Source organism: Choloepus didactylus, chromosome 13, assembly GCF_015220235.1.
Source record: "Choloepus didactylus isolate mChoDid1 chromosome 13, mChoDid1.pri, whole genome shotgun sequence".
NCBI classification, from domain to species: domain Eukaryota; kingdom Metazoa; phylum Chordata; class Mammalia; order Pilosa; family Megalonychidae; genus Choloepus; species Choloepus didactylus.
Window position 1 is genome coordinate 86049943 of NC_051319.1, and position 25180 is coordinate 86075122.

Below are 25180 nucleotides of genomic sequence, written 5' to 3' on the forward strand. Positions count from 1 at the left end.
GACTCATCGTCAGCACCCGGAGAGGAAATAAGAGGGAAGGACAGGGTGGGGGCCTCCGTCAGCAGGGCTATCCTGGGTCAGGACGTTTGGAGCCTGGCGCCCTCAGTGACAAGACCTTTGTGCAAGGCACTGCTGCCTCGGTTTCCTCATCCGGCGACACTGATTTCATGGAATCCTGACGCTAGGGTAGGAACAAGGCTGTTTGGTTCATTATATCTTCAGTGCTAATACAGAGCTGGGCATTTAGATGGTTAGTCAGTGAGTGAATGATTCTGTACAACTGTCCCCACTCCACCCAATGCCTGGTACCAAGCCTACCCAGCTCCTACTTAGGATTTTAATTGCTGAATGAATGAATGAATGAATGTTTCTGTATATCCTTCTCCCCCCTGCTGTTCTTGGTCTAATCCTGGCCCTTAGAGATGTTCAGTAAATACAAAGATGTTTGTTGAATGAGTGTTTCTGATCCCCCACCCCACCCCCACCCCCGCTTATTACATTGTACCTGATACTTGGTTAAGGGTTAGAAAACACTGGCCTATTTGGTAGGTATATGTGATGTGCCATGCTGGGGCTGTGCTAAGCTTTTCCATTCCTATCTTCCTTTTGGAATTTGGTTCCTTTCCAGAGTCCCAAGGGTAGTGGTTGCCATCTTACTCTTGTTTCAGCCAGAGAAGTAGGGTCAGTGAGCTGCCAAGCTAAAGTTGGGTGACAGGCAGAGAGGCTGCCTGTCAAACTGTGAGCTGCCCCCAGGCTCTGAGTGAGCATTGCATTATACTCCTGCTGCTGGGGAATGGCTGATGATTGATTAAAAAAAAAAATATGTCCCTCTCGCTTTCCAAATTAAGAAGACATTTAACTGAGCGCTTGCCAGCTTGCCTGTTTCCTCAGTCTCCCAGGGGACAGTTTCCATCTTGGTGGAAGCTGTTTTGAGCATACCCTCAGTCTCAGCTTTGACATCTTGGCCAACATCAAGAAGTTTTTGTACCCTTCCTGTGCAACACATTCAGTTCTGTCACCATAGCCACTGTTTCATTCCCGCCTGTTATTGGGAAAGGGGCTGGTATCAGTGTGCCAGGAGGGGCTTGCACGGTGCAGGAGAGAGCAGCAGAGTACAAGATCAGCACTTACGTACACCCCCATACTGATCAAAGATCTGTTGTCTCAAAACAGGAAGAGCTCTACCCATGAGTTTCCCAGGTTTCTGCAGGGGAGGCAGAGCTGAGCCCTGACCTAGAGGATTGCTACGACAACGGTCCTTAATCTAATTTAGGTCACTGACCTCTATGGAACTTGAAAGCACTGGCTGCTTCCCCTAGAAAAATGCACATCCTCCCAGTTTACTTGCAGTTCGGGAGGTTTGTAGATCCTGAAGCCCAGCCAGGACCCCAAGTTAAGAACCCTCGATACACTAAAGAGAACATCCTACTAAATCTCAGATCCAAATCCTAGCTCTGCCAAAAGCCTGCCATATGGCCTTGGGCAAGATGTTTAACTTTTCCGTCTTTCCATTTCCTTGGCTATAAAATGAAGACTTGTAGATGAATGTTCAGACTCCTTATGATTAAAATTGCGCCTGTCTATAGAGGTTTAGATAATGTCTTGGAGCACTGCTGTGTAACCTTTTATAGGTCACATTTTCCTCTGAGAGTCTGATGAGAGCTTTGTGTCTTTAGCCTAAAAAGAATGGTTATACATAATGTTTTGCCTACTCTTCAGGACTACAGATTTTGAACTAGAGTGGTACAGTGATCCAACACATCCAGTGACCCAGCTGCCAGCCATGGCCCAGGCTCCTTAGGTCACTTCTTCCCCCCATTTCTTCCTATCACTACCCCCTGGCCCCCAACATCAGCTCTGCACTGAAAATCTACCGATAACTAGAGGTCAGCATGTTCTCTGGTGTTGCCAAGCTGACTTTGCTTTTATATAATAGAACCATTTTGTCTAATGAATCTTACCTGGAGCTCCAATATATATAGAAGACCCTGGAAGAAGCACTCATTTACCTATTCATTCATTCCTTCATCCGCTCAACAAGCATTCATCCAGTGTCGGCTTTGCACCAGGCTTCGGGTTGAACGAACTCGAGACCTTGCCTGCTTGGTGTCCCCCTGGCCTTCCTCGTTGACCTGCAGAACCCCACAGCTCTGAAAACAAGTTTGAAAATCACAGAGCTTGTGAAGATATCACTCGGGCCTGGAGTTAGGTGATCAGAAACCCAGTTCTAAGTTTGTGAGATTTTCATTATCCCTTGTTGGGAGGATGACTGGCCCATTTCTGTGGACATAATTATTGAGTGCCAAAAGAGGAATAAAGGAGGAGCACAGAGAAGAATTTTTTGCCTTCAGTGTCCAGGACAGCTGTTGAGAAGCCAGCTGACTGACTACTTGGAAATTTCCAGGAAAATTTTAAGGCTGAGCCCTGGGAAAATATTTGCTGTTTCTTCACTCACCCCTCTCCTGGAAGCTTCCCTGCTGTCAGTGTTGATTTCATAGACTAAGTTCATACACTGTCTTCTGGGGCCTGAATTCACAGGTCTGAACCTGCTGTGGCAAAGGAAGATTTACTCACAAGCGGTGGGTTGGGAAAAATGACTTCCGTACCTGAAGAGGCTACTCATTGTTAAAGGATAGGGACTTGCAGAGGCCCAGGTCTGCATCAGGTCAGATCCAAGACCCTCTTGTCCTGTGCTTGGAAATTCACAGAGATGTGTAGGCCTGAGTGGCTTTGGAAATGTTCTTTTCTGAAGGGTTTCCTAAGGGAAGCTCACGCAAGTCCACTGCTGGCAAAAGCCCACCTTTGGGGCCCATTGCTTGTCCTTTCCTTGGCTGGTGGTCTAGTGCCAAGGTCGAGGGCATGGGTTTTGTTGTTGACAGCTCTTAGTCCAAATCCTGGCTCTGACTCAACTCCCTGTTTGATCTTGGGCAAGACCTTTCCAAGCTTCATTTCCTTGTCTACGAAATACCTCCCTTCCAGAGTTGTTGTAAAAATTAAATGAAATCATAAAGCCCAGTGCATGCCTTAAGCAAGTGCTCTATAAATAGTAGCACTTTTCTTAGCCCTAATTTTCCAGCTGAGAAGCAGATTATTTGATAATGTAGCAATAGAGGTGTGGGGTCAAGAGTTTGCCTGTCTCCATTTGCGTACCTAATGTATACCAACTTCCCCCAGGCCTGTCCAGGCCCCAGCATGACTCACTTGCTAGTGATTGGATGAAAAAGAACCCTCCTCTGTTGCTCTTCCCTCCCCCCTCTTGACAGGTGCAAATAAGAAAATGAACTACTGCTTTTCCTTTATTAGTAGGTCAGAGAGCATTGCCCAGGATCCAGCCCTCCCACACTCCAGTATCCAACAAGGACATCCTTTCCTGCTTGTGACACTCCTTAGATCTCTTCTGCAGAGGACTGACCCTTTGCACTCTACTTGTGTTTTGCCAGCAAACACTTATCTCAGCCTCAAACTGTCCCGTCCCCCCAAAAATGTACAAGGGAGCCTGCTTTGGTCAGACAGCTCTGCCTCTGTTGCAGGGGTAGCATCAGTCACCCTAAAGTTCTCAGGTCACTTCTGGCCATTGAGTTCAAGATTTTAGCAACCTGCTCATGTTCCAGGATCCTCAGTTCCCAAACATCTCCCAGGGTCCCCAGTTTCAGGATTCAGAGGTCCCCAAATTGTGTTCACAGGTCCCTATTGCTGCTGCTGCTGCTGCTGGTTGTGCCCTCAGCCCCCTTCTTTCCACCCGGGCCCCCCGGGGCTTCTGTGCCCAAGGCCCCACTGGTGGCCAGGTCCAGACTGAGGGTCCTCCCACAGACAGAGAGCCGCCGCAGCACCTCGGAGGCGGCCTCCACGGGCACGCTGGAGCGCTGCGCCAAAAGCATCTCCAGCAGCGAGCTCATCTCTGAGAGGAAGGTGCTGGCCAGCCGCGTGCCCGTGGGGCTCAGCTCGGGCCCGGTGGCCTTGCCGAACGTCTGAAAGGTCCGCGGCTCCTCCGAAGTCTCAGCATCCGGGGAGAACAGGTTGTCGCGGTAGTTGGTGGTGAGGGGTAAAGACAGCCTCGCCATCCAGGCCGGATCAGGGGCGCTCAGCCGGTCCAGGTCCAGGCCTGTGGCGGGGAGGAGGGGGCACAGTGAGGGCAGGGCAGGGCTGCAGGCAGGGCCAGGCAGGACAGAGGACCAAGGAGGGAAGGGAAAAGGCAGGGGACAGGAAGGAAGGGGCCTGCAGGGAAGCCCGCGGGCAGGAAGGTGGCTGCCTGAAGCACAGGGAGGGTGAGCTGGGTGGGGAGGAGGCAGGAGGATGAAGACCCAGCAGTCGCCACTGGCCTGCTTCTAAAGAATTTCCCAGTCTGCTTGTTCCAGGATTTTCAACTCCCTCTGGGAGCCTCCTCCCCTCAGGGCACCACTAGCAGAGAACGGAAAAAATCCCTCTTTTTTAGCCAAGGCTGGAGTTCCTGGCTTGGCACTGCCTTCTGTTCATATCCATAATAATAGTGATTGTTTACTAAGTACTGACATGTCAAGCAATTTACATAATTATGTCATTTAACCTTCAGGCAAATCTTTGAGGTCAGGTTATTCCCCCCACTTCATGAAAGAAGATACTGAAGCTCAAAATAGGTAAGTCTACCTGACCTCATTCCAGGTGTGACTTCAAAGCCCTCTGTGACTGCACCACCCTACCTGCACTCTGAAGAGCTGGCCCTTCCTTGCCCTGGATGCCCCAAGTGCCCCTTTGTGACCTCTGGAATTCCTAGGCCTGATGAAAACTGTCCTTTAGCTTTCCAGTGCCTTCCCTTTAACAGTCCTGCCTCCAAAACTAGCCCCAGAATGCAGTTAAAAAATGGGCAAAATACTTGAATAGACATTTTTCCAAAGAAGATATAGGAATGGCCAATAAACCCATGAAAACGTGCTCATTAGCCATTAGGGAACTGCAAATCAAGACCACAATGAGATACCACTTCACACCCACTAGAATGGCTACTTTTAATGGAAAATGGCTACTTTTAATGGAAAATAACAAGTGTTGGAGAGGATGTGGAGAAATAGGGACCCTCCTACATTGTTGGTGGGAATGTAAAATGGTGCAGACACTGTGGAAAACAGTTTGGCGGTTCCTTAGAAAGACAAGTATAGAATTACCATATGATCTGGCAAACCAGGTTATACCCCAAAGAATTGAAAGCAGGGATTCAAACAGATATTTGCACACCAATGTTCAAAACAGTATTATTCACAATTGCCAAAAGGTGTAAGTAACTCAAGTGTCCAACATGTAGACTATACATATGTTGGAATTGAATCATGTCTCCCACAAAAGGTATATTCAGGTCCCAACCCCTGGTCCTGTGGGTGTGAACCCTTTTGCAAATAAGACCCTTGAAGATGTTATTAGTTACGGTGTGCCCAAACTAAATGAAGGTGGGCCTGAATCCAATTTGGCTGAAGTCCTTATAAGCAAAGGAAATTGGACACCGAAAGAGAAGGCATGGGGAGCAGCCAGAAACTGGAAGTCAGTGGAACCCAGAGAGAAAAGAGAAGACCCCGTCATGTGCATTGCCATGTGATAGAAATGCCAGGGAACCCAAAAGATTGCCAGCCAGCCAGAAGACACTGACCCTGGGAGGAAACAAGCCTTTTAGCCTCTGGAATTACCAGCCGATAAATTGCTGTTGTTAAGCCAATCCGTTGTATGGTGTTTGTTTTAGCGCTGGGGAAACTAAAACAACATACAATGGAATATTATTTGGCTGTGAAGAAGGAATGAAGTTCTGGTGCATGCTGAACTTTGAAGACATCAGGTTGAGTGAAATAAGCCAGATACAAAAGGACAAATATTGCGTAATCTTACTTATATGAAATAAGAATATGCAAATTCATAAGGGCAGAAACTGGAATACAGGTTACTAGTACTAGGGCTGGGTTGGGGTGGGGAATGGAGATTAATGTTAAATTTCTATGGTGTTTTTGTTTGAGGTAATGGAAAAGTTTTGGCAATGGATGATGGTAACGGAGGCATAACTTTGTGATTGTAATTACTACTAATGAATTGTATATTTGAAAGTAGGTAAAATGGGGAATTTTACTTTGTATATAAGTTACCAGAATTAAAAAAAAAAAAAAAAACAAAACCATAGAACTATGTACAACACAAAGAGTGAACCCTAATGTAATCTATGGGCTATAGTTAGTAGTGTAATTGTAATAACATTGTTTCATCAATTGTAACGATACCACACTAATGCAAAATGTTAATGGGAAAAACTGTGTGTGAGAGGCGGGTATATGGGAATTCTGTACTTTCTGCATGATTTTTCTGTATATCTACAATTTAAAAAATTTTTTAAACTTAAAAAACAAAAACCAAATCAAAGCAAAAATGAGCCCCAGGCCTAACTGTAGAGGCCAAGCCAGAGGGAAGAAAGGAAAGTAAAAGCCTTATGGACTATGCTTAAAAAAAAAAAAAGGCACAACATTGAATGGAACATTTATTCAATGTTTATTTAAGGTGAGCTGCTTCGAAATCTGTGCACAGGAAAAAAAGGATGGAAGGAGATAGCCAAAATGATAACAGAAATCACTCCTGGGCAGAAATGATTTTATTTTCTCTTTGTTTAGCTCTATTTTCTGCATTAACCAAAGATTACTTCTGTAATTTGAAAAAGTTATTCAAAAGTAGTTAATTTTTATTTTGATAATCAAGTGTCCATCTTTTGTTTCAGTGCTGGACAGTGTGCTCACTGGATCCTGTGGCCCAGCTCTGTGCCTGGGGCTTAGTGAATGTTTGCTGAATGACAGAGTGAACATAAATATTAACCTTCAACACTTGGGAAATATAAACCTTAGTTCCCTGAGACTCTGAGGCAATAGGGTTGAAAGTCTTTTGGTGTTACGGAATTTGGCCTTTCCTTGTACAAGGGTCAGAGAGCTTCTGCAGGAGTGAAGCTTGGTATGAGAAAATCACTGGGCCGTATGAAAACACAGAACAACTGCAGTTGGGTGCGGGGCAGACCTGGGCTTGATTTCCCAGCTTTGCCACTTAGGGGCAATGTGACCTTGGGAAAATTGCTTAACCTCTCTGAGCATTCCTTTCCTCCCCAAGTGGTGAAATAGTGGTACTCATTTTGACAGGTGGTTGTGAGAATCCAGTGAACTCATGCAACCCATAAAATACTGTTGTCATTATCACATCTTTGGATGGGGCTTTTATTTGAAGCAGCAAAGACCCCAGTCTCAAGTACACTCAACAATAGCACCATCACGGGCCAGCCCTGAGAGCAGCAAAGGTTTTTCTAGCCCTACATCCCTGTTCGTCCCCCCACTTTATAGTCCCCTCCATGCTAAGTCCCTCCTGTACATGGGGAGGCAGGATAGCATGGGAAATGAGTACCCAGGTTCTAGCCCAGAGCTGTCCAATAGAGAGATAATGCAAACCACATACATAATTCTAAAATTTCTAGTAGCCACATATAAAAAATAAAAAGAAACAAGTGAAATTAATTTTAAAAATATTTTTACTTAACCCGTTCTAAAACATCATTTTCATGTATTCATTATTTTCAAAATTATTAATGAGATATTTTACATTCTTTTTTTAATATACCATCTTTGATATCTGGAGTGCATTTTAGGCTTAAAGCACATCACAATTCAGACTAGCTATTTTCCAGCTGTTCAGTAGCCACATGCTGGTGGCTACCATCTTGGACAGCACAATTCTAAATTCTAGACAGTGCTGCCCTATAAAGCTTTCTATATATATCCTATCCAAAGCTGTAGCTGCTAGCCACATATTGGTATTGAGCACTTGAAATGTGGCTAGTGTGACCGAGGCACTGAATGTTTCATTTTATTTAAGTCATTAAAATTTAAATTTAAATAGCCACATATGGCTAGTGGCTACCGTATTAGACGTCACAGCTCTAAAATTTAGAGCCACGCTGCCTATGTTAATAACCATTATCTGCACCACCTCAGGCAAATTATTAAACAGCCTTGCCCCTCCTGGGGATAATGAATAGCACCTTTCTCATACTATTTTCATGAAGCACTTAGGAAAGGGACTAGCCCATAGAAAGCGTTCAATAAATTCTTTTTTTTTTTTTTCTTTCAGCCAAGGTAAGGGAAGTCTCTGCCATGCCTTCAGCGTGTTTGCAGCTAGATGGAGCAGACAGGACATGTTCACAGGAGAAATGGATGGTTAACCATAGAAACAAACTACAGAGTAGGATGATCAGACTTGCAGTGTGTTCCCTAAAGGAGGCTGGCCAGTGTCTGCAGGAGGGGACAGTTAGCAGATTCTTGAATTAAAGTTTCAAGTTACATATTTATTGGCAAAACTAATTGTTTCTCTACAAAAAAAAATCTTTTTGCTTCAATTAGAAGTGTTAGCACATTAAAGAGTCAGCTAAGTTCTCAGGTTGAGAGATGAAATTTAAACACAACAAACAGATGCAAACGGATGGTTTAGGAGTTAAGGGGAAGTCTCCTGGTGCCAGGCAGGCCCAGGTTTTGGCCCCATTTCAACCACTGATGAGCTAGATGACTCCAGGCAGACTACCTGAGCCTCAGTTTACTCACCTGTAAAGTGGAGCTAATGATACCTACCTCAGAGGACTGTTTGAAGGCCTAATCGAGATCATGTAAGATGCTCCCCCGGTGCTTGTCACAAAGCAAGAGCTCAGTGATTGTTCACTATTATGATGATTTTTAAAATTAGAAATCGAAGTAGAACCTGGTCTTTAAACCAACAAATATCTTATGAGGCTCTGGGGGAAGTAAGATGTTGCTGATATTCCTTCCCAGAAACAGAGTGGCTGTGTCCTCACAGAGGATTGGAGTGGAACTCTGAAGCCTGGGGGTGTGAAGACACTGGGGGCAGAAGCAGGATCTGGAACCCTGGGGAGCCCTACCTGTGTGGGGGTCCAGCAAGCTGGACAGCTCTTCTTTCAGCAGCTGCTTCACAGAGAGGTCCTCTTCAGGGTCCAAGGGGCCTTCCTCCTGGTCTGCTTCTGCCTGGCCACCAGTCCTGGCACCTGTGTCTGGCACTGCACTCCTGCAAAGGAAGCCGACCCAGCCCATTAGGGAGGAAATGCATACACAGATTCATTCATTCAATCTCATGGACATTCATCTATTCATGCAGCATTCATGCATCCATATAGGGAACTGGTTTAGAGCAAGACCAACCCAACCCAGCCCTGCTGCTTACTCTGAGATTCAGTTCCCTCAGCTGTGAAACGAACAGTAACACCCACCTCATGGGTGGTTGCGAGGGGAAAACGAGACGTTGCAATGGAAAGGGTTTAGTACAGGGCCTGGCACCTCATAAGCACTCAGCAAATGGCAGGAATTACAAATGCACTGATATTATTACTCCTCATTGTTCCTCCAGTGCCTTCACAGTGCCTGGCACACAGTGGGAGTTTGGTAAGCTTTGGTTAAATGAAGGCAGTCATTCATCTGTCAGATGCAAGCTCCAGTGAGGGCAGGGATTTTTGTCTGTGTCACTCCCTGTTCTCTTGCCAGTAGTGACAACAGTGCCTGTACATGGAGGTACTCAGTAAATATTTTGTGGAAAGAATGAATGAATGAATGTATCCTCTTCCCTGTTTGAGGTCGAATTCCAGACTAGAAGAGCGGGCCAATAAGGATGCAATTGAGGAAGAGGCACCCGAAAGCTGCTCAGAATCTATTTCCACACCCCAATCTCCCACTGTCTCTACCCTGGCCCCTTTTTTCCACAGACCGTCTGTACTGCTTGGCAGAGACCAATTCCTAGGACTGCCTCAGCGTGGAGGGCCAGACAGGGCCTCTCACCCTGGCAGGTGGGAAGGCTCCTTGAGGGGCTTGAAAGCCTGGGGGGTCCTCGTGACCATTTCTGCTGCTGCAACGGCATCAGCAGAGAAGTAGCAAGTTTCTGATTAATAGCAAGACTAATATTGATTGAGCAATTACTGCGAGTTAAGTCTGGAGCTATGCAGGGAACATGTATCTTTTCATTCAAATCTTTCACGCCCATAAGGAGTTTGTTCTCTTATTATCATTCCCATTTTGCTGAGGTAATGGAAGCCTGTAAAGATTATGTAGTTTGCCCAAGGTCACCGTGGATTAAGTGATAGAGCAAGAATTCAAATCCAGAGAAAGGTGACTCTAGAGCATTTGTACTCACCTCTGCCCTGTGCTACCTCTCACCATCCTTGCTAAAAAGAAGCTGCAAGTTATCAAGGCAAGAGCACTGAACCTGGAGTCAGGAACCCTGAGGGACCCTCCCAGCTCTGCCACTCACTTGCTATGTGACCTTGAGCAAAGCTGCCTCAAGGTGAAAGGACTCAGTATTTCTTGAGCACCTACTGTGTGCCAGGCACTAGGCTGTGGGCTTAGAATACATTTGATCATTAAATCTACCATATTGCTACAAAGAAAGTGTTGTAGCCTCCATTTCACAGATGAGGAAACTGAGGCCCTGAGAGATTATCTGATTTGCTCAAAGTTACAAAACTGGGTTGGATTAAACTCTTTAGAGCTAGTTTCTCCATCTGTAACAAGAAGGAGGTAGATTAGAGGTCCTCTTGAGGTCTCTTCAAAAGGAGGCACCCACACATCCACATCCCTAGCAGGGAGTCTTCATATTATGTTTAATGGTCAAGAGAAAGAAAGGTGAAAGTTACAGATTTGAAGCTGATAGCCCAGCACCTCTGAAATCAAGGGACAGATAGAGCCTTGGATGAAGTCATTTCCTTAGTGACCTAGTGACTCTGGGTGCTGTAAACACTATAAATACAGTCACACACACACACCACCACCCCCCAGCAAGCTGGCCAGGATGGGGTGGGGGTGGGGCAGGTGCTGGCTGCTGCACTCTCCCAGGGGCGCAGTGACTGGGGATGTGCTCACCTCCCTGTTATGGAGGCCGCAGGGGTGAGGGGCAGTGGGAGGGTGGGGGATCCCAGAAGCCTGTGGGGCTACGTGCTGCTTACCTGCTGCCGGGCTTGGCCAAGTACTTATTTCCTCGGTGGTTTGGTTTGGGCTGGAATTGGCCCTGATGCAGCAAGGACAGCAGCTGGGAGATTTGCTGCAAGACAGGAAAAATCTGTTGACTCCACACAATTCCGACCCAGCACACTTCCTCGCCGGATGTTTCCCTCAATGCCGGTAGCTTTCTTTTTATAGTCTTTCCTCCGGCTTCAGATGTTTGTGTGATCAGGTGGGGGATGGTGCTCGGCAGCGGAGACAGGGACCTGTGCGGGCAGGTTCCCTGCTTTGCCATTCACCCCAGACCCAGGTACCTGAGGGAGAGAATGAGGCGTGCCAGGCCCAGCCCCCTCACTCTCGTTCCCCAAAACGATCTCCTCCTACTGGAGCCTGTGGGATGGGGTGAAATGGGCATTTCCTGACCCTAAATTCATTATTACTTTGTTAAGGATTATCCTATAGAATTCTGTTCCCCCCCCTCAGCAGTATTCAAGAACTCAGTCCATTTTTGTGGGCCAGATGTAAGACTATTTTGTGGAGAAGGCAAAAACGGTGTCATCTCATCATTCATTTATTCATCCATTCATTCAAAAAGTATTTAGTGTTTGTGCCAGTCATTGTGCTCATTGTGACAATAAGAAACCCAATCACTGCTCTCGGGGAATTTGCAGTCTGTCAGGGAAGACAGAAGAGCAGTTACTGTGGGAGTTGCTTCCCAGTGATGGGGGGAGGACCAGGTTCCGTGGGAGCAAAGGAAGGCCCCTAACCCAACTTGGAGCATGGAGGAAGGGGGAGGGGGCACTAAGGGAAGTTTATGCATCATGTCAACAAATGTTTATTGAGTTCATGCTATGTGCCAGGCACCTCTGCTGAGACCCAAAGGCTCCACAGGAGTTTGGCAAGTGGAGAGTTGGGATGAGGGTGTGGGGAGGTTTGAAGGGTTCTGGCAGAAGTCATTGCAAGCCAGAAAGCCAAAAGAGATGGAATTTCAGGAAAGCTGGAGAATGAGGAGGGGCGAGGGGTGGGGTGAGATGTCTGGGCCAGATCTTGCAAGGCTTTGTGAGGGAGAAGGCCACAGACCAAGTCTTGGAAGACTGAATTCTAGTTCCAGGCCATTTCTAGCTTGTGTAATATCAGGCAGGTTTTCAAATCTCCTCAGGCCTCAGTTTCCTCATCTCTAAGGTGGGGCTACAAATACGCACCCCTCCCCCTCCAGCCTTCTTCACAGGGTTGTGGGATTAATTAAAATACTTGAAAAAGTTAAAAATGCCCTGCAAATGCAAGGAATTTGGATTGTTACTCCTAGAAACGTTCGCTCTGCCTCCTGGATTCACTCCTCCCCAGGGAGGCCCACTCAGCCCCTCTGGGCAGCTCAAGGCCAGAAGTGCCAATCTCAGAGAGGACTGCCTGGACTGGGGTTTCACTGTGACTTGCGAGGGTCAGGGCTCCATGGCCTGCCTCAGGGCAGATCCCACCTCCCAGCCCAGGCAGAAGCCCCCCTAAGGGCTGGCGTTTCAGGGACAGACTCTGAGTGCCCAGTCCTGTGCTGCTCACCATCATGCATGGTCACTTCACAGTTTGAGTCCAGACTTTGGAGTCGGTCAGACTCAGGTTCAAATCCTAAATCTGCCCTTGCCCCACTTCCTGTCTGTGTGGCCTTGAGGAATTGCTTAAACATTCTGACCCCCAGTTCCCTCAGCAGTAAGAAAGGGAATAACAATGAAACTCAGGTCATGTGACTATGAAGATGAAATAAGCCAAAGTACACAAATCACATAGTAATAGACCTCACAATAACCACCTAACTGTTGGGTAGTATAAAATCTCATTTAATCCTTATGAGATGCTATTACACTTCGCAGAGATGGAAACTGAGGCTCACAGGGGCTACAAAGCAGTTAGTGGCAGGACTGGCATTAAGCCCAGTGCCCTGATCCACTGCAGCGCTGTGTGGCAAGAGAGACATGCACTCGGCAAGCTGTCTCATACTTTCAAGCTGCTCTTAAGTGGGCACCCTTCTTTCCATGGCCCCGTGGAATCACCCACAGCACCGGCTCTCTGCTGTCTCTTCACCAGCAACTAGTACACAGTGTCTGGCACAGAGAGCTTATCCAATAAGTATTGATGCATGAATGAATGAATGAATGAATGAACAAATGGCTCTGGGCAACAACTGGGGCGGCACAGAGCCCAGAATGAGACTCCCAAGAGAGCATCTGGGCCCTCTCCAGGTGGCTTCCTGGGGAGGAGGTGGGGGAAGGAAGCCACCCACGTCCTTGCTCCACAGGAAACCTGAGCTGATGGCCTGGCCCAACAGAAACAGGCCCTGGGCGGGCAGCTGGGCACAGTGAAAATGGTATGGGATTCGGAGCAGCGGATCTGGGTGTGAGTTCAGGCACCACTTCTGAAAAAGATTTCCCATTTGTCTCTAATAACTCCTAGTCACCAGACACGTCTTTCTTCATTACACCCCCCGGGAGGTAGACACAGGGAAAGTTTGGTGTCATAACCCCCATTCTATAGATGAGGAAAATGAAGCTCAGATGTCAAAGGATATGCCCAAGGCTGCATAGCAACTAAGCAGCTGCGCTGAGATTTGAACCCAGATCTGCCTAACTCCTAAGTTCCAAAGTTGTTTCCACTGTCCTATCCCACAGGCCCAGCCGGGGAACTATGACCCCCTGCTGCACCATGACACCCTTGGCGGTCTACTTCATAGAGACAAGGGCAGTGGAGATGGAGGAGTGCTTTGCAGAGGTAACAACAATCATTGAGTGCTTTAAGTACATTAACTCATTTCATCTTCACAGAAAACTTAAGAGGTGGTGCTATTAACAGTGACAACCTCAACAGAGAAGTTGAGTCACTTCCCTGGGGTTCACAGCTAGGAGGAGGTAAGAGCCGGGATTCGAACCCAGGTAGCCTCACTCCCAAGCTGATACTCTTACTCACTACCTTTGCTGTGTTTCTACTTGTGCCAGGCACCTGGAGTAAAAGCTTTATTGAAATTAGCTGAACAAATCCTCAGGACAGCTGTCTGAGGCAGATGCTCTTACTGGGATCCCTATTTTACAGATTAGGAAACTAAGGCTCAGAGACACTAAGTAGTTTGCTCACAATCACAGGGCTCATAAGTTCTGTTGACCCCAGAACTGTGCCCTGAACCACTGCCACACACAGCACCATATGGTGCTGGGCAAGCCTAAGGTAAGGAACGAGAGGGTGGTAGGGGTGTCTGATGCAGTTAGTGGTGGTGCAGGGTGACCAGGAAGGGGCTGCCCACGGCTTAGATACCTGAACGGGAGGAGAATCCACAGTGAGCTCCTCCACAGGGTTCCGCTCTGCAAAGGCAGCCACAGACAGCCGGACCAGGCTCCGCAGGATCTGACGGGGGCTTGACTCTTTCTTGGGGGACACTTTGCCATTGAGATTCCGCTGCCGCCTCAGGGTTGCAGAGGAGGCCGCCAGGCTTGGTGGGGCCTCCTCACTGCCCTGGTCCCTGGGCGGCTTCCCTATGGGACTGCCTGCCACCTTCAGGGTCCTTGAGAGTGGCTGACCCATCACAGTCTGGGGCTCAGGAAGGGTGAGGTTCTCCCGGGAGGCGTTCCTCTGCCTGGGATGGTTGAAAAGGAGGTTGACGGTGTCCTGCAGCACCTCTCGGCTCTCGGCCAGTGTTCCCTGGTTGCCTTGGTTACGTAGGGTCCTGTACAAGGTCGGTGTGAGGTGAAAGGGGGCCTGCAGACAGGGGTCCCAGCCTGCTTCCACCAGCGCTGCCTTACCCGTGTCCTTGTGGGGCTGTCTGAATTCACCAGGCTCATCCGTCTGGCTGCTGAGCACAGGCACTAGAAGGATATCTGCCTTCTGAATGTGCTTCTGGGGCCTCTTGGGCTGCTGACGGTAGGTGGAGTCAGCCTCCCGACAGTTGTACGCCCGGTTGTCCTTCTTCTCCGTCCTGCAGATGGACATGACCAGAGCCCAGATTAACCCAAAGACGGCCAGCAGTACAGCCAGGCAAATCACGGTCAGCACCGATGTGCTCAGGGCCTGGGGTTCGTGGGCCAAGTCCCTGAGGTGGTCCACGCTGGTGACAAACATGACCCTCAACAGAGCTCGGGTCTGCAAGGGGGGGCTGCCACGGTCCTCTACGACTATCTCCAGCTCCCACTCGCTCCCAATGAGGCTGCTGGCATTGGTGACATTGATGAACAGCTGCCCCTGGTGGGGGCTGAGGACAAAGAGACGAAGTTCGTTACCCCTCTGGATGCTGTAGAGGAGCTCTCCATTTGCCCCTGAGTCTGCATCTCTTGCCACGATGGTTGTCAGAAGGAATGGCCGGGAGCTGTGGGTGGCCGGTGATGGTGTGTCAGCGTCGGCTGGACCCAAACCACTGGGAGTCTCGATGGGCACCAGAAGGTGGCCTGTGGAGGCATTTACGAGAACTGAGAGGCTGGCCTTTCCATCGCTGAGCACGGGCTGAACCACCTCTGGGGCATTATCGTTGACATCCAGGAGGCTGACCCACACGGTGACGTGAGATGCAAGCTGGGGCTGCCCCATGTCCTCTGCAATCACCCGGAACTCAAAGCCGACCATCTGTTCGTAGTCCAGTGTCCTCTGAGCAGTCACCTCCCCCGTGTGTGAGTCAATAGCCACCAAATAAGAAACTGGGGAGTCCTGGATGCGGTATGAGATTTTTCCATTAATGCCCAAGTCTGCATCATGAGCCTTGACGGTAATGAGGTGAAGGGAAGGCAGATTGTTTTCCCGAGTGTAGACCTTATATCTGCTCTCCTCAAACACAGGTGCGTTGTCGTTGGCGTCACTGATCTCGATGCTGAGCTGCTCCTTGGCTGATAAGGGCTGGGGTCCTTGGTCTTGGGCTAACAGAGTGAGGGTGTACCGGGGCCACTGCTCTCTGTCCAGCGTGGCATTGGTTAGCAGCATGTATGTGTTGCCGTTGGTCTTTTTCAACCTGAAGTGACCTAGCTCTTGGTTCAGCCAACAGTGGACCAGACCATTATTTCCTGAGTCCAAGTCATTTGCCACTATGAGAGCAATGAAACTGTCCTTGGGGAGAGCTTCTGACACTAGTGACAGCTGGGAGGCCCACGTGATGTGGAGGCTCGGGGCATTGTCATTGACATCCAGAACCTTGATAAGAACTTTGCAATGGGCTGGGATGGGGTTGGGACCCAGGTCTCTTGCCTGGACGTCCACCTCATAGGCAGGATTCTTCTCGTAGTCTAGGGCTCGACGCAGAATGATGTGGCCCGTCTTGGCTTCAACACTGAAGGTGTCTAGAACCTCTGCAGGCACGTGCTTCCCGAGAAAGAACTCTACCTCGCCGTTGGGCCCTTGGTCAGGGTCTGTGGCAGTGAGGTTTAGCAGGAGAGTACCGGGGGGCGCGTCTTCTTGGATTTCTAGTGCCAGTGAGCTCTCAGCAAAGACAGGGCTATTGTCATTGGAGTCCAGGACATTGACCTTGACCAAGCTGGTGCCTGACTTGGGGGGGTTCCCACCGTCATATGCAGTTAAGACCAGATCGAAAAACGAGTGGATTTCCCGGTCCAACTCCTTCACCACCATGAGTTCTGCGTGTTTGGTCTCATCAGGCCCCACGATGACATCCAGGGCAAAGTGCTCACTGGGAGACAGGGTGTAGGAGTGCAGGGTATTGGGGCCAGTGTCTGGGTCGAGAGCTCTGTCCAGGGGGATCCGGGTGCGTAGAGAGGCACTCTCAGAGATTTCTAGCTCCTGCTCGCCTTTGGGAAACTGCGGCTGGTGGTCGTTGACATCCAGCACCTGGATCTCCACGTGGATCAGAGCCAAATCCTCCGTGGCAAGCACATCAAAGGAAACCAGGCAGGGCTCCCGCTGCCGGCATAGCTGCTCTCGGTCCAGCCGCCTCCCCGTGCTCAGCAAGCCGTCTTCAGAGTCCACCTGAACGGGGAGTGCTTGAGGCAGCTGCAAGACCTGGAAGGCAGTCCCCGCCTGCCCATGCCTCTCCTCCCAGCCCAGTTCTCGGGACAGTTTCCCGATCACCGTGCCAGACGGCACTTCCTCTGACACTTGGTATTTCACTGTGAGAGTAGCCACCTCTTGACAGTTCCCTGAAAGGAACAAGTAGCCACCTGGCCCCCAAAGCCCCAGCAGAAGTTGCAGAAGTTGCATCATGCTTACCACCAGAGTGGGCTGGATTCAGAAAGCCCAGGGTCCTTTAAAGGCTGGGCAAGTCCTCCAGTGTTTCCTGGATGGCTTGATTAGCCCCGTTCTCCTGCCCCCAAACCTGCTGGCACAGCCTCGTTCCATAGCTAGAGGATGATGGAACCAGCGGGATTTCCAGACAAGGCCATCCTCTGAGATCTGAAGAGAGGAGATCTGAGAAGTCCAAGTATAGATACAATTGCTAGGGGAGACTCCCACAGGGAGCCAGTTGGTTCACTTCGGCAAATGATGGACAAGAGCCGGCCAAAGAGGGACTTAACCCAGCAGAGCAGGATGCGGGGATCTGACTTCCAAACAGTTGCTAGGCTGGGGAAACAGAGAAGCAGCTTTTTCCTATGGAAACCCCACCTACAGGAAAAGGGAGGGCTGTGAGTTTCAATGCCAATTAGAGAAAGAGCATTTCCTGTGAAGCCGAGTGGCCTGCCGCCGAGGAGGATGCGGCCAGGGCTCCGGGGACAGGCCGGATGGGAAGGTGCTGTCCACTAGTAAGACAGGCGCGGAGGGAAGGGGAAGCTTTGTATATAGCCAAGCAGGCAGAGAACCTGAGGCCCTGCCCGCCCATACATGGACTGATGCCCCTCATGGGCGTCACGTTCCCTGTGCCTCTTCCCTTCTTCTTCTGTCTCTGTTCCTGCTTTTTCTCCCTGATTCCTCTCCTGTTCTTGTCTTTTCCCCACACTTGTCTACCTCTCAGTCTTCACTCTGCCCTGATCATCCCCTTTTGCCCATGGGAAGCAGATGTGGTTAAGAGAGCAGCCTTCAGAGCTAAACTGCCCAGCTTTAAATCCTGGCTCTGCAAATTGAACAGCTGGATCATCTGGGGCAAGTCACTTAGCGTCTCTGGGCCTCTGTAACCTCATCATTAGAGGAGGGTGGGGATAAGAATATTAGCCCTACGGCAGGAAGTTGTGAGGATTAAATGAAATGATTCACGAAAGGCCTTAGCCTGGGCTTGGCCCAGAGTCATGGGCAGTGAGATTATTAGTGGTCGGTGCTGTGATCTGCACGGCTCAGCCCCAGCTCTCACGCTAGCCCTGGGGGACATCCCTGCCCACACTGACCCAAGAGGGTGTCCATGCTGTCGACTCCAGAAGCCGGCAAGGACCTCGCTGACCTGACCGTGTGGCCCCTCCCCTTTCCCTTCCTGCACCTCCAGCCTCTGGGTCCATTGTTCTCTGCGTCTGGTCCAGCCTGAGGCTTTGTCTGGGGGAGCCCCCTAGCCTCCTACTCTTCTGCCTTGGAGATTTTTATGTTTTCCTTCTCCCACACCTTCCTCCCCCTTTCATCTGTGTCTTTCTCTCCCTTCCTCTAATTCTTCTCTCCCCATTTCTATGTATGAGAATTGCTTGACCAATAACACCCTTGCTGTCCTCTGCCCAGCTCCCCCAGGGCATTTTGAGGTATCCCCGGCCCCCATTCTCTTCCTCACAGAGGTGAGGCCCAGGAAGGGAGTGAGTGGGACGTTTGCCCGGGAGGTCTTTGAGGTGGCCTTGTTGCTTCTGTTTTCTCTCCTCAATAGCCCCCAATGGTCTCCCAGCCTTATACCCCACCTGGAGGCTGAGTGAAGAGGTTTGCAAAGCATTTGAGGTGATAGGGGTAAAGGGTCAGCTTCCCCCAGATAGGTGACTGCAGCTGAGTCCTTGGAGCCCCAACCAGGCAGGGATCATTAGCCTGGAGGCCTGTGGCTCTCAGAACCGGGGTGGCTGAGGGACTGCCCTGAGCCTCGGGACCATCTAGGTATCCACAACGGTGCTCCCTGCCTTTCCCTGTCTTTTCTTCCCCTCAACCCTATCCTTTTACCCCACATCCTACTCCTGGAGGCTTCCCAACCATCTCATTCAAGCCCATTGAGTCATAGCAACCAACAGGCCTGAATCTAAGGGGCCATTTACTCCGGCCTGGTGCTGGAGACAGGCCACACACAAGCTCTGAGCTACTGCACAAGTCATTAAACCTCTCTGAGCCTAAGTTTCCTTCTCGGTAGAGTGGGGCTAATGTTCTCTAACTCATGGACTTAAGGGAAGTATTCAATGAGATGACGTGCATAAAGGGCTCAGCACAGTGCTGGCCCCCCCCAAAAAATCAACATACGGGACCATTATTTTACCTTTTTTTCTTTTCCGGGTTTTATGCCTCATAGGCCAATGGTGAAGATGGTCTTGTATTTGTCCCTTTACATTTTTTTTTTGCCTCCTTGGCCAGAAAAGCTCATTTCCCAGGCCTTCCTTGGCTTGGGTTTGGGCCAGGGGCTGCCTGTGCCTTGGGAGGAGGCCCCCCAGGCCCCAGTGCAGCCTGTCCATGAGGTGGCACCTCAGAGCTCAGAGACATGCCAATCACAGTCAGCCCACGTGACAGCCTCACTGTCTGGCTCTCATTCATCCTACTCTGTGCTAGGCAGAGAATAAAACAGGTGAAGCAACCCCCAAGAGGCTTACAGACTAACAAGGAGATAAGCCCAGTGTGGTAGCTCTAGATTCAGGTCTGGAGAGGGCTCCTCACGGAGGGCACTGAGCTGAATCCTGAAGGACATGGAGGAATTAGCCAGATGGAGGTGGTTGGGCAGGGGAGAGGCAAAGCCAGGGAGGGAGCAGAACAGGCAAGGCCCAAAGGTGGGAGAGCTGGCAGAGCTGGCTCCTTACAGAACTGCAAGAGCCTCTGTCTGAGAGGTAGAGCAAGGAGGAAGGGGGTTGGGTTGCAGTTGTACACAGGGGCCAGGTGGTGGAAGGCCTGGGGTCCACACTAAGGATTTGGACCTTGTCCTGAGTGCCATGGGGAGCTTTTGAAGGGCTCAAAGCAGGAAAATGAGAACAGTGGCTACATTCAGGCCTTGTCCTGAGTGCTTTACCTACATCTCTTCATGCCAACCCCACAACCATGCCCCCGGGTTGAAGAAGCTGGAACATGGAGGGTTAGGTAACCTGCCCCAAAACATGCAGATTTGCCCTACAGAAAGCCCCTTCTGGCTGCACTCTGGAATGGATTGTAAGGGAACAGAGTGGGGGAGGCCAACTGGGAGCAATGCAGGGGAGCTTTGGTACAGAAAGCTCTGAGGGTGAGAATGTTTCCAGAATGCCATCTGGTGGCCAAACGTAGAGAAAAAGGTGCAGAGGCAGGGACCACCAGAAGGCACGTGGGCAGGAGGGGAGTGCCCGGGGCTCACAGAGTCTCACAACCTCAGACCTGTGCTGTGCACAGAAAAATACAACAGAAGCCACATATGGATGACAATTTTATATCTTAATAGGAAACCTGATATGGACCAATGTCCACAGACAGAATTACGGAATTCCATGATTTGGCCTATGTTAATATTTATAGTCTTGACAGGACATTGTTAAATATATGACTGTGGGTGTTGGTGTGGGTGTGTGTTGCCTTAACTGGAATCATGGACATAAAAAATGGATTCACAGGACTCACAGGTCATGAGAAAGTTTGAATTTGGATTTCGTAGGTGGTATTTGTTGTGTGGCTTGTTCGTTTTATTCACATTGGGAGCATGAAATCAGGACAACACTTTAAGAATCAAAAGCCAGCAAAAAAGGCACCAGGCTTTTGAAAAGCAATTACCTCTGGAATGAGCACCCCCATTCAGTGATTTTCTCTCCTCCTGCCTGGCTGTTCTGGTCAGTTGATCTCTGGCAGCCACGTGTCAAAGAGCGAGTGGAGTTGTCACGGGTTTTTCACCCTGAATTTTGAAAACAGGGTTGAAGATGCAGATGTACTTTTAATTATTATTAATTTTTGGCTTAAAGTGACAGAAATGTATTCTCTCACAGTTCTGGAGGCCAGAGATCTGAAATCAAGGAATCAGGGTGTTGGCTGGGCTGAGCTCCCTTCGGAGGCTCTAGGAGAGATTTTGTTCCTTGCCTCTTCCAGCTTCTGATGGCAGTTGGTGTTCCTTGCCTTCTGGCAACATCATTCCCAGCTCTGCCTCCGTGGTTACATGGTCTCCTCTTCTGCTTTGGGTCAAATCACATATTCTTTTACATCACAGCTTCCTTCAAGTCCAAAATATTGTTAAAAGGAAGCCAGGCAGCATCTCTAGCCAGTTTTGCCACCTGGGAATGCTGGCCAACTGTGGCTGGAAATCCCTGTATTTTAAGAGAAGCCAGAAATCCAGCTGTCAACTGGAATCTTCTAACTTTTAAATGTGAATAGTTAATTTGTAAATTAATGCATGATATGAACCAAACAAACCACATATAATTGTTGGTCAAAAGTGATAGTGGGCCACCTTTTAGTGCTGGCTTGGGATGTCATTCAATAGCACATTGTCTACTGCAGCTGACAGTTCCTTTCACTCCCATCCTGGGGACAAGTTTTCACTTGCTCCTTTATGTTCTGAAAAACCTCCAAACCCAGACCAGTCCTTGCCCAACTACATGGTACCATAAACGGGAGGAGGGGAGTCCCAGGTAAATAATCAAAGCGTAATTACAGTGGTTTGGCAGCTGATTAGGATTTATGATTTGTAGATTATTTTATTGACAGCTCAACATTTGTATCAGCATAGAAAGATGTTTCTTATGTTTCTCGGTCTATCAAGAATGATCTATGGTTTGCATCTGTACCTCTTTTCAGGCGATTCATATATTACTTGAAGCTACAAGTTTATCTATTGAAAGATAAAACTTCATATTTAAAAAAAAAAAAAAAAAAAAAAAAAGGAAGCCAGGCAATTCCTCTTCTAGTTGTACATCCCAAAGAATTGGAAGCAGAGACTCGGAGGGATATTTGTGCACCAGTGTTCAAAGCAGTATTATTCACAATTAGCCAAAAGGTAGGAGCAACAAGTGTCCATCAATAGATGAATGGATAAACAAAATGTACACACACACACAGGAATATTATTCAGACATAAAAAGGAATGAAGTTCTGACACATGCTACAACGTGGATGAACCTTGAAGACATCATGTTGAGTGAAATAAGCCAGTTGCAAAAGGACAAACATTGTATGATTCCACTTACGTGAAATAACTAGAATATGTACATTCATAGAGAAAGCAAGTAGAGAACAGATTTCCAGAGGTGGGAGTTAGGGAATGGGTACAGAGTCTCTCTGGAGTGATGGAAACGTTTTGGTAGTAGATGGTGGTGATGGTAGCATAACATTGTATACTTGAAAGTGGTTAAAATGGGAACTGTTATGTTGCACATCCATTACCAAAGTAAGTTTTTTTTAAAAAGGAGGTCTTGCTCACCACTAACCTTGGGTCCTTGGTCACAGTGAAGGGGCTGAGGGATGGAGGGGGGTGGGTGGGGGCTGAAGGATCTTTTTAGAACACCTGGAGCCCTGAGGAACCTGGAGGGGTCAGACCAGCAAGATGTGACCCTGACCCTTGGGGGACTGAAGGGCAGCTGATGAAGGCTAGGACCATGCCCTGCAAACAAATCTCCTGCAGGGCTGCCTGCTCACCCCAGGACTTGGGTCTTCTGGGCTGGCCCCTTATGAATCTGCCCAGCAGCTACCACAGTCACCACCACCAAGGCAGCTTTGATGAAGCTGGGAAGTTTCATCCTCAGGATCATTTGGGTCAGGAAGGTGGCTAGACTCCCCAAGATCAGCCTCTATTCTAAGCGAGATCTTGTTGAAGTTAGAGCTGGTTTGATGAGGAATCTCGACTGGGGGACTCAGGCAGACGTTCTGGCTCAGCTGTCCTTGCAGGGCACTTTGTGGTCTTTGTTGGGACGGATGGCAGATGTCTGCTCCCGTGCAAAGGCACTTTGCAGTGCAGGAAGAGTAATGTACTTTGCAAGGAGAAATTTGCTAAGGAATAGAACTTTCCTAGAAATAAAAAGATTTTGGGCCTTGATTAAGAGTGGTTATTCTCAAAAGGGGCATAGTATCAGAATCACCTGGAAAGCTTTCCAAATTACCAGGGACAGAACAAGAAAATTCCTGCCTTTCCCTTCACCAGCCGGCCGAGGAGAATTCTGTAACTGCCAGCTCAATTTTCCTTCCCCCTCCATAATAAAAGGCTTCGTCTTCCAGATCAGTTAGGATAGGGTTAGGGAAGTTGACTGGACCTTTTGCTGGAAAGAGAGGCTAAATTGATCTACATAATAAGAGGAAGAAAGTTGTTGGGAGCTGGGGATTGCTGAAGGTTGAGGGTACACCAGAGAACAGCAGAGCTGGGAAGGAAGTAGACTGAAGATGCAAGGGACTTTTGAATGAGTTTTGCAAACTATGTATTTGGATCTCCTTCACAATTTTCATGGAAAGTGCAAGAAAAGATTTATGTTATTTTCAAAGTGTATTTTATGGTTTAACAACCATAACACTGCCCCAAAACTGGACCATGTGAGCTCTGGGTTGATGAGGCTTATACATACATGCTTCTTCCCCCAACCCTCCAATAGAAGTAGGGTGGTTCCGGTATATAGGTTTTAATTCTGATATATTCCAGGTGATTCTGACATACACAATTCTATCTTCACCCTACCTCATTGAGAACCACTCATTTAGAATTTCTCCGAAGCACCAGTGATCTCGTAAGGGCCAAAACTATAGCCACCAAGCCATTCTTGCACAGCATCCTTCTCACTCCACTTCCCGCCCCACTTGTGTCGCTGCTTGTCAGGAGCTCTGTACTCTCCTAGTTCTCCCTCCATATTTCTGCAGCCTCCTCTGTCTTTTTCTGTGACTCTTCCGTTGGTTTCCTTCCTTCTGACTCCCAAGTAGAGGCATGTCCCTCATGTCTTCAGCTCTCTCCTCTGCATTGGTCCAGAAATAGGATTGCCAGATTTAGCAAATAAAAATGCAGGGCACCCAGTTAAATTTGAATTTCAGATAAACAAAGAATAATTTTTTAATATAAGTATTTTTATCTGGCAAACCTATCCAGAAGTAATGTATGTTCTCAACACAATTTTCTTTACTGTTTTGTTTTCTCCTTTTTTTTTCTTTTTAGAATGTTGGTTTACACAGTGAATTTGAAAATCTATCAGTAAACACAAAAATCAAACATATTGACTCGGGAGCATCATCTGTGCATGAATATTCAGCAGCTGACTGTGTTGATTGGCCTCGTTATGTATTCAGCATTTCTGGGTGACTCCGGGATCGAACTGTTCTCACACTGAAAGAACCACCCTGGAGGAATCCTGGATCACACTCACTCATTAATATATTCAGCCACCCAGTCACTCATTTATTTGGTGGCATTCAGCATGTTCTTCTCTATTTACAAGGTCATTTTTCTTGGCAAGGGATATAGCTCAAGTTGACCCACATTTTTTCCCTTCCTGTAAACCATTGGTTTGGGTTTCTTTCTTCACTTAGAATCTAATCAGTCTAATTCTCTCCTTGCTTCAGAAAGGCTCTTACAGGAAGGAAAATGAGTCTTCCCATCGTAACATAAATTCTCATGGGGCTTCCCTTTATAAGTTTATGACAGCTAGGAGTTGAGCCTGGAGCTCTGAGAGAAACAGCGGCATACTGATTTATGATGGCAGCTGCTGCTAAATCTTGCCCCTTTTTCCTTCTTACCGAGCCATGTTACCTTGGGGTTACAAAACTCTTTTCACTCTTATTCAGGGGAATAATAATAAAATGCCAGGTTGCAAGTATAAACATGATCATTCTGTGCCTGTTATTGTAAATCAGATTTTACCTTGCATCAGAAGCACAGAAAACATTTTATACTGTCCGCCATCTCACACCGTTTTAGTAGTCTGTGTTCAAATGACCCTGGGATGACCTGAGGTATTGTTTGGGCTGCACTGACCAGGGAAGCCGGACACAGAGTTGGTCTGGTGGTTTTTCCTAACAGACCCACTGACCACTCTCCTTGAGCAAAGCGTTAACTTTGTCTAAGCAGAGCACTGGGTTAATGATGTGGGCTCAGGACTCTGATTCCCGGGTTCATACCTGGGCTCTGTAATTTACCAGCTGGGTGACAGTGGTAATTCACTTAGGCTCTCTGAGATCGGTTTCCTTAACTTCAAAAATGGGATGATTTGTGGTTGATGACTGTGGTC

The 25180-nt window shown here is 48.3% G+C and overlaps 1 protein-coding gene and 1 long non-coding RNA gene across 2 annotated transcripts; one reads left to right on the forward strand and one right to left on the reverse strand.

The window, feature by feature from the left end:
- Positions 1 to 3283: 3283 nt before the first annotated feature.
- Positions 3284 to 17477, reverse strand: PCDH12 (protocadherin 12). Its single transcript, XM_037800772.1, has 4 exons — positions 14265 to 17477; positions 10976 to 11070; positions 8909 to 9051; positions 3284 to 4102 (listed from the first exon to the last, which is right to left on the reverse strand). Exons 1-4 carry the CDS (start codon positions 17142 to 17144, stop codon positions 3678 to 3680), a joined length of 3543 nt encoding a protein of 1180 aa, XP_037656700.1. The 5' UTR covers positions 17145 to 17477; the 3' UTR covers positions 3284 to 3677.
- On the forward strand, positions 11066 to 24763 carry LOC119507592. Its single transcript, XR_005211323.1, has 3 exons — positions 11066 to 11150; positions 13628 to 13727; positions 24112 to 24763. It is a non-coding gene; the product is annotated as an uncharacterized LOC119507592 (long non-coding RNA).
- The last annotated feature ends 417 nt before the right edge of the window (positions 24764 to 25180 follow it).

Coding starts and splice junctions, on each gene's coding strand:
- PCDH12 (XM_037800772.1), bottom strand. CDS start 17,144: ATGATGCAACTTCTGCAACTTCTGCTGGGGCTTTGGGGGCCAGGTGGC. Junction 11,071..14,264: donor TGGATTCTCCTCCCGTTCAG/GTATCTAAGCCG, acceptor CCTGTCTTGCAG/CAAATCTCCCAGCTGCTGTC. Junction 9,052..10,975: donor TTGGCCAAGCCCGGCAGCAG/GTAAGCAGCACG, acceptor CTTCCTTTGCAG/GAGTGCAGTGCCAGACACAG.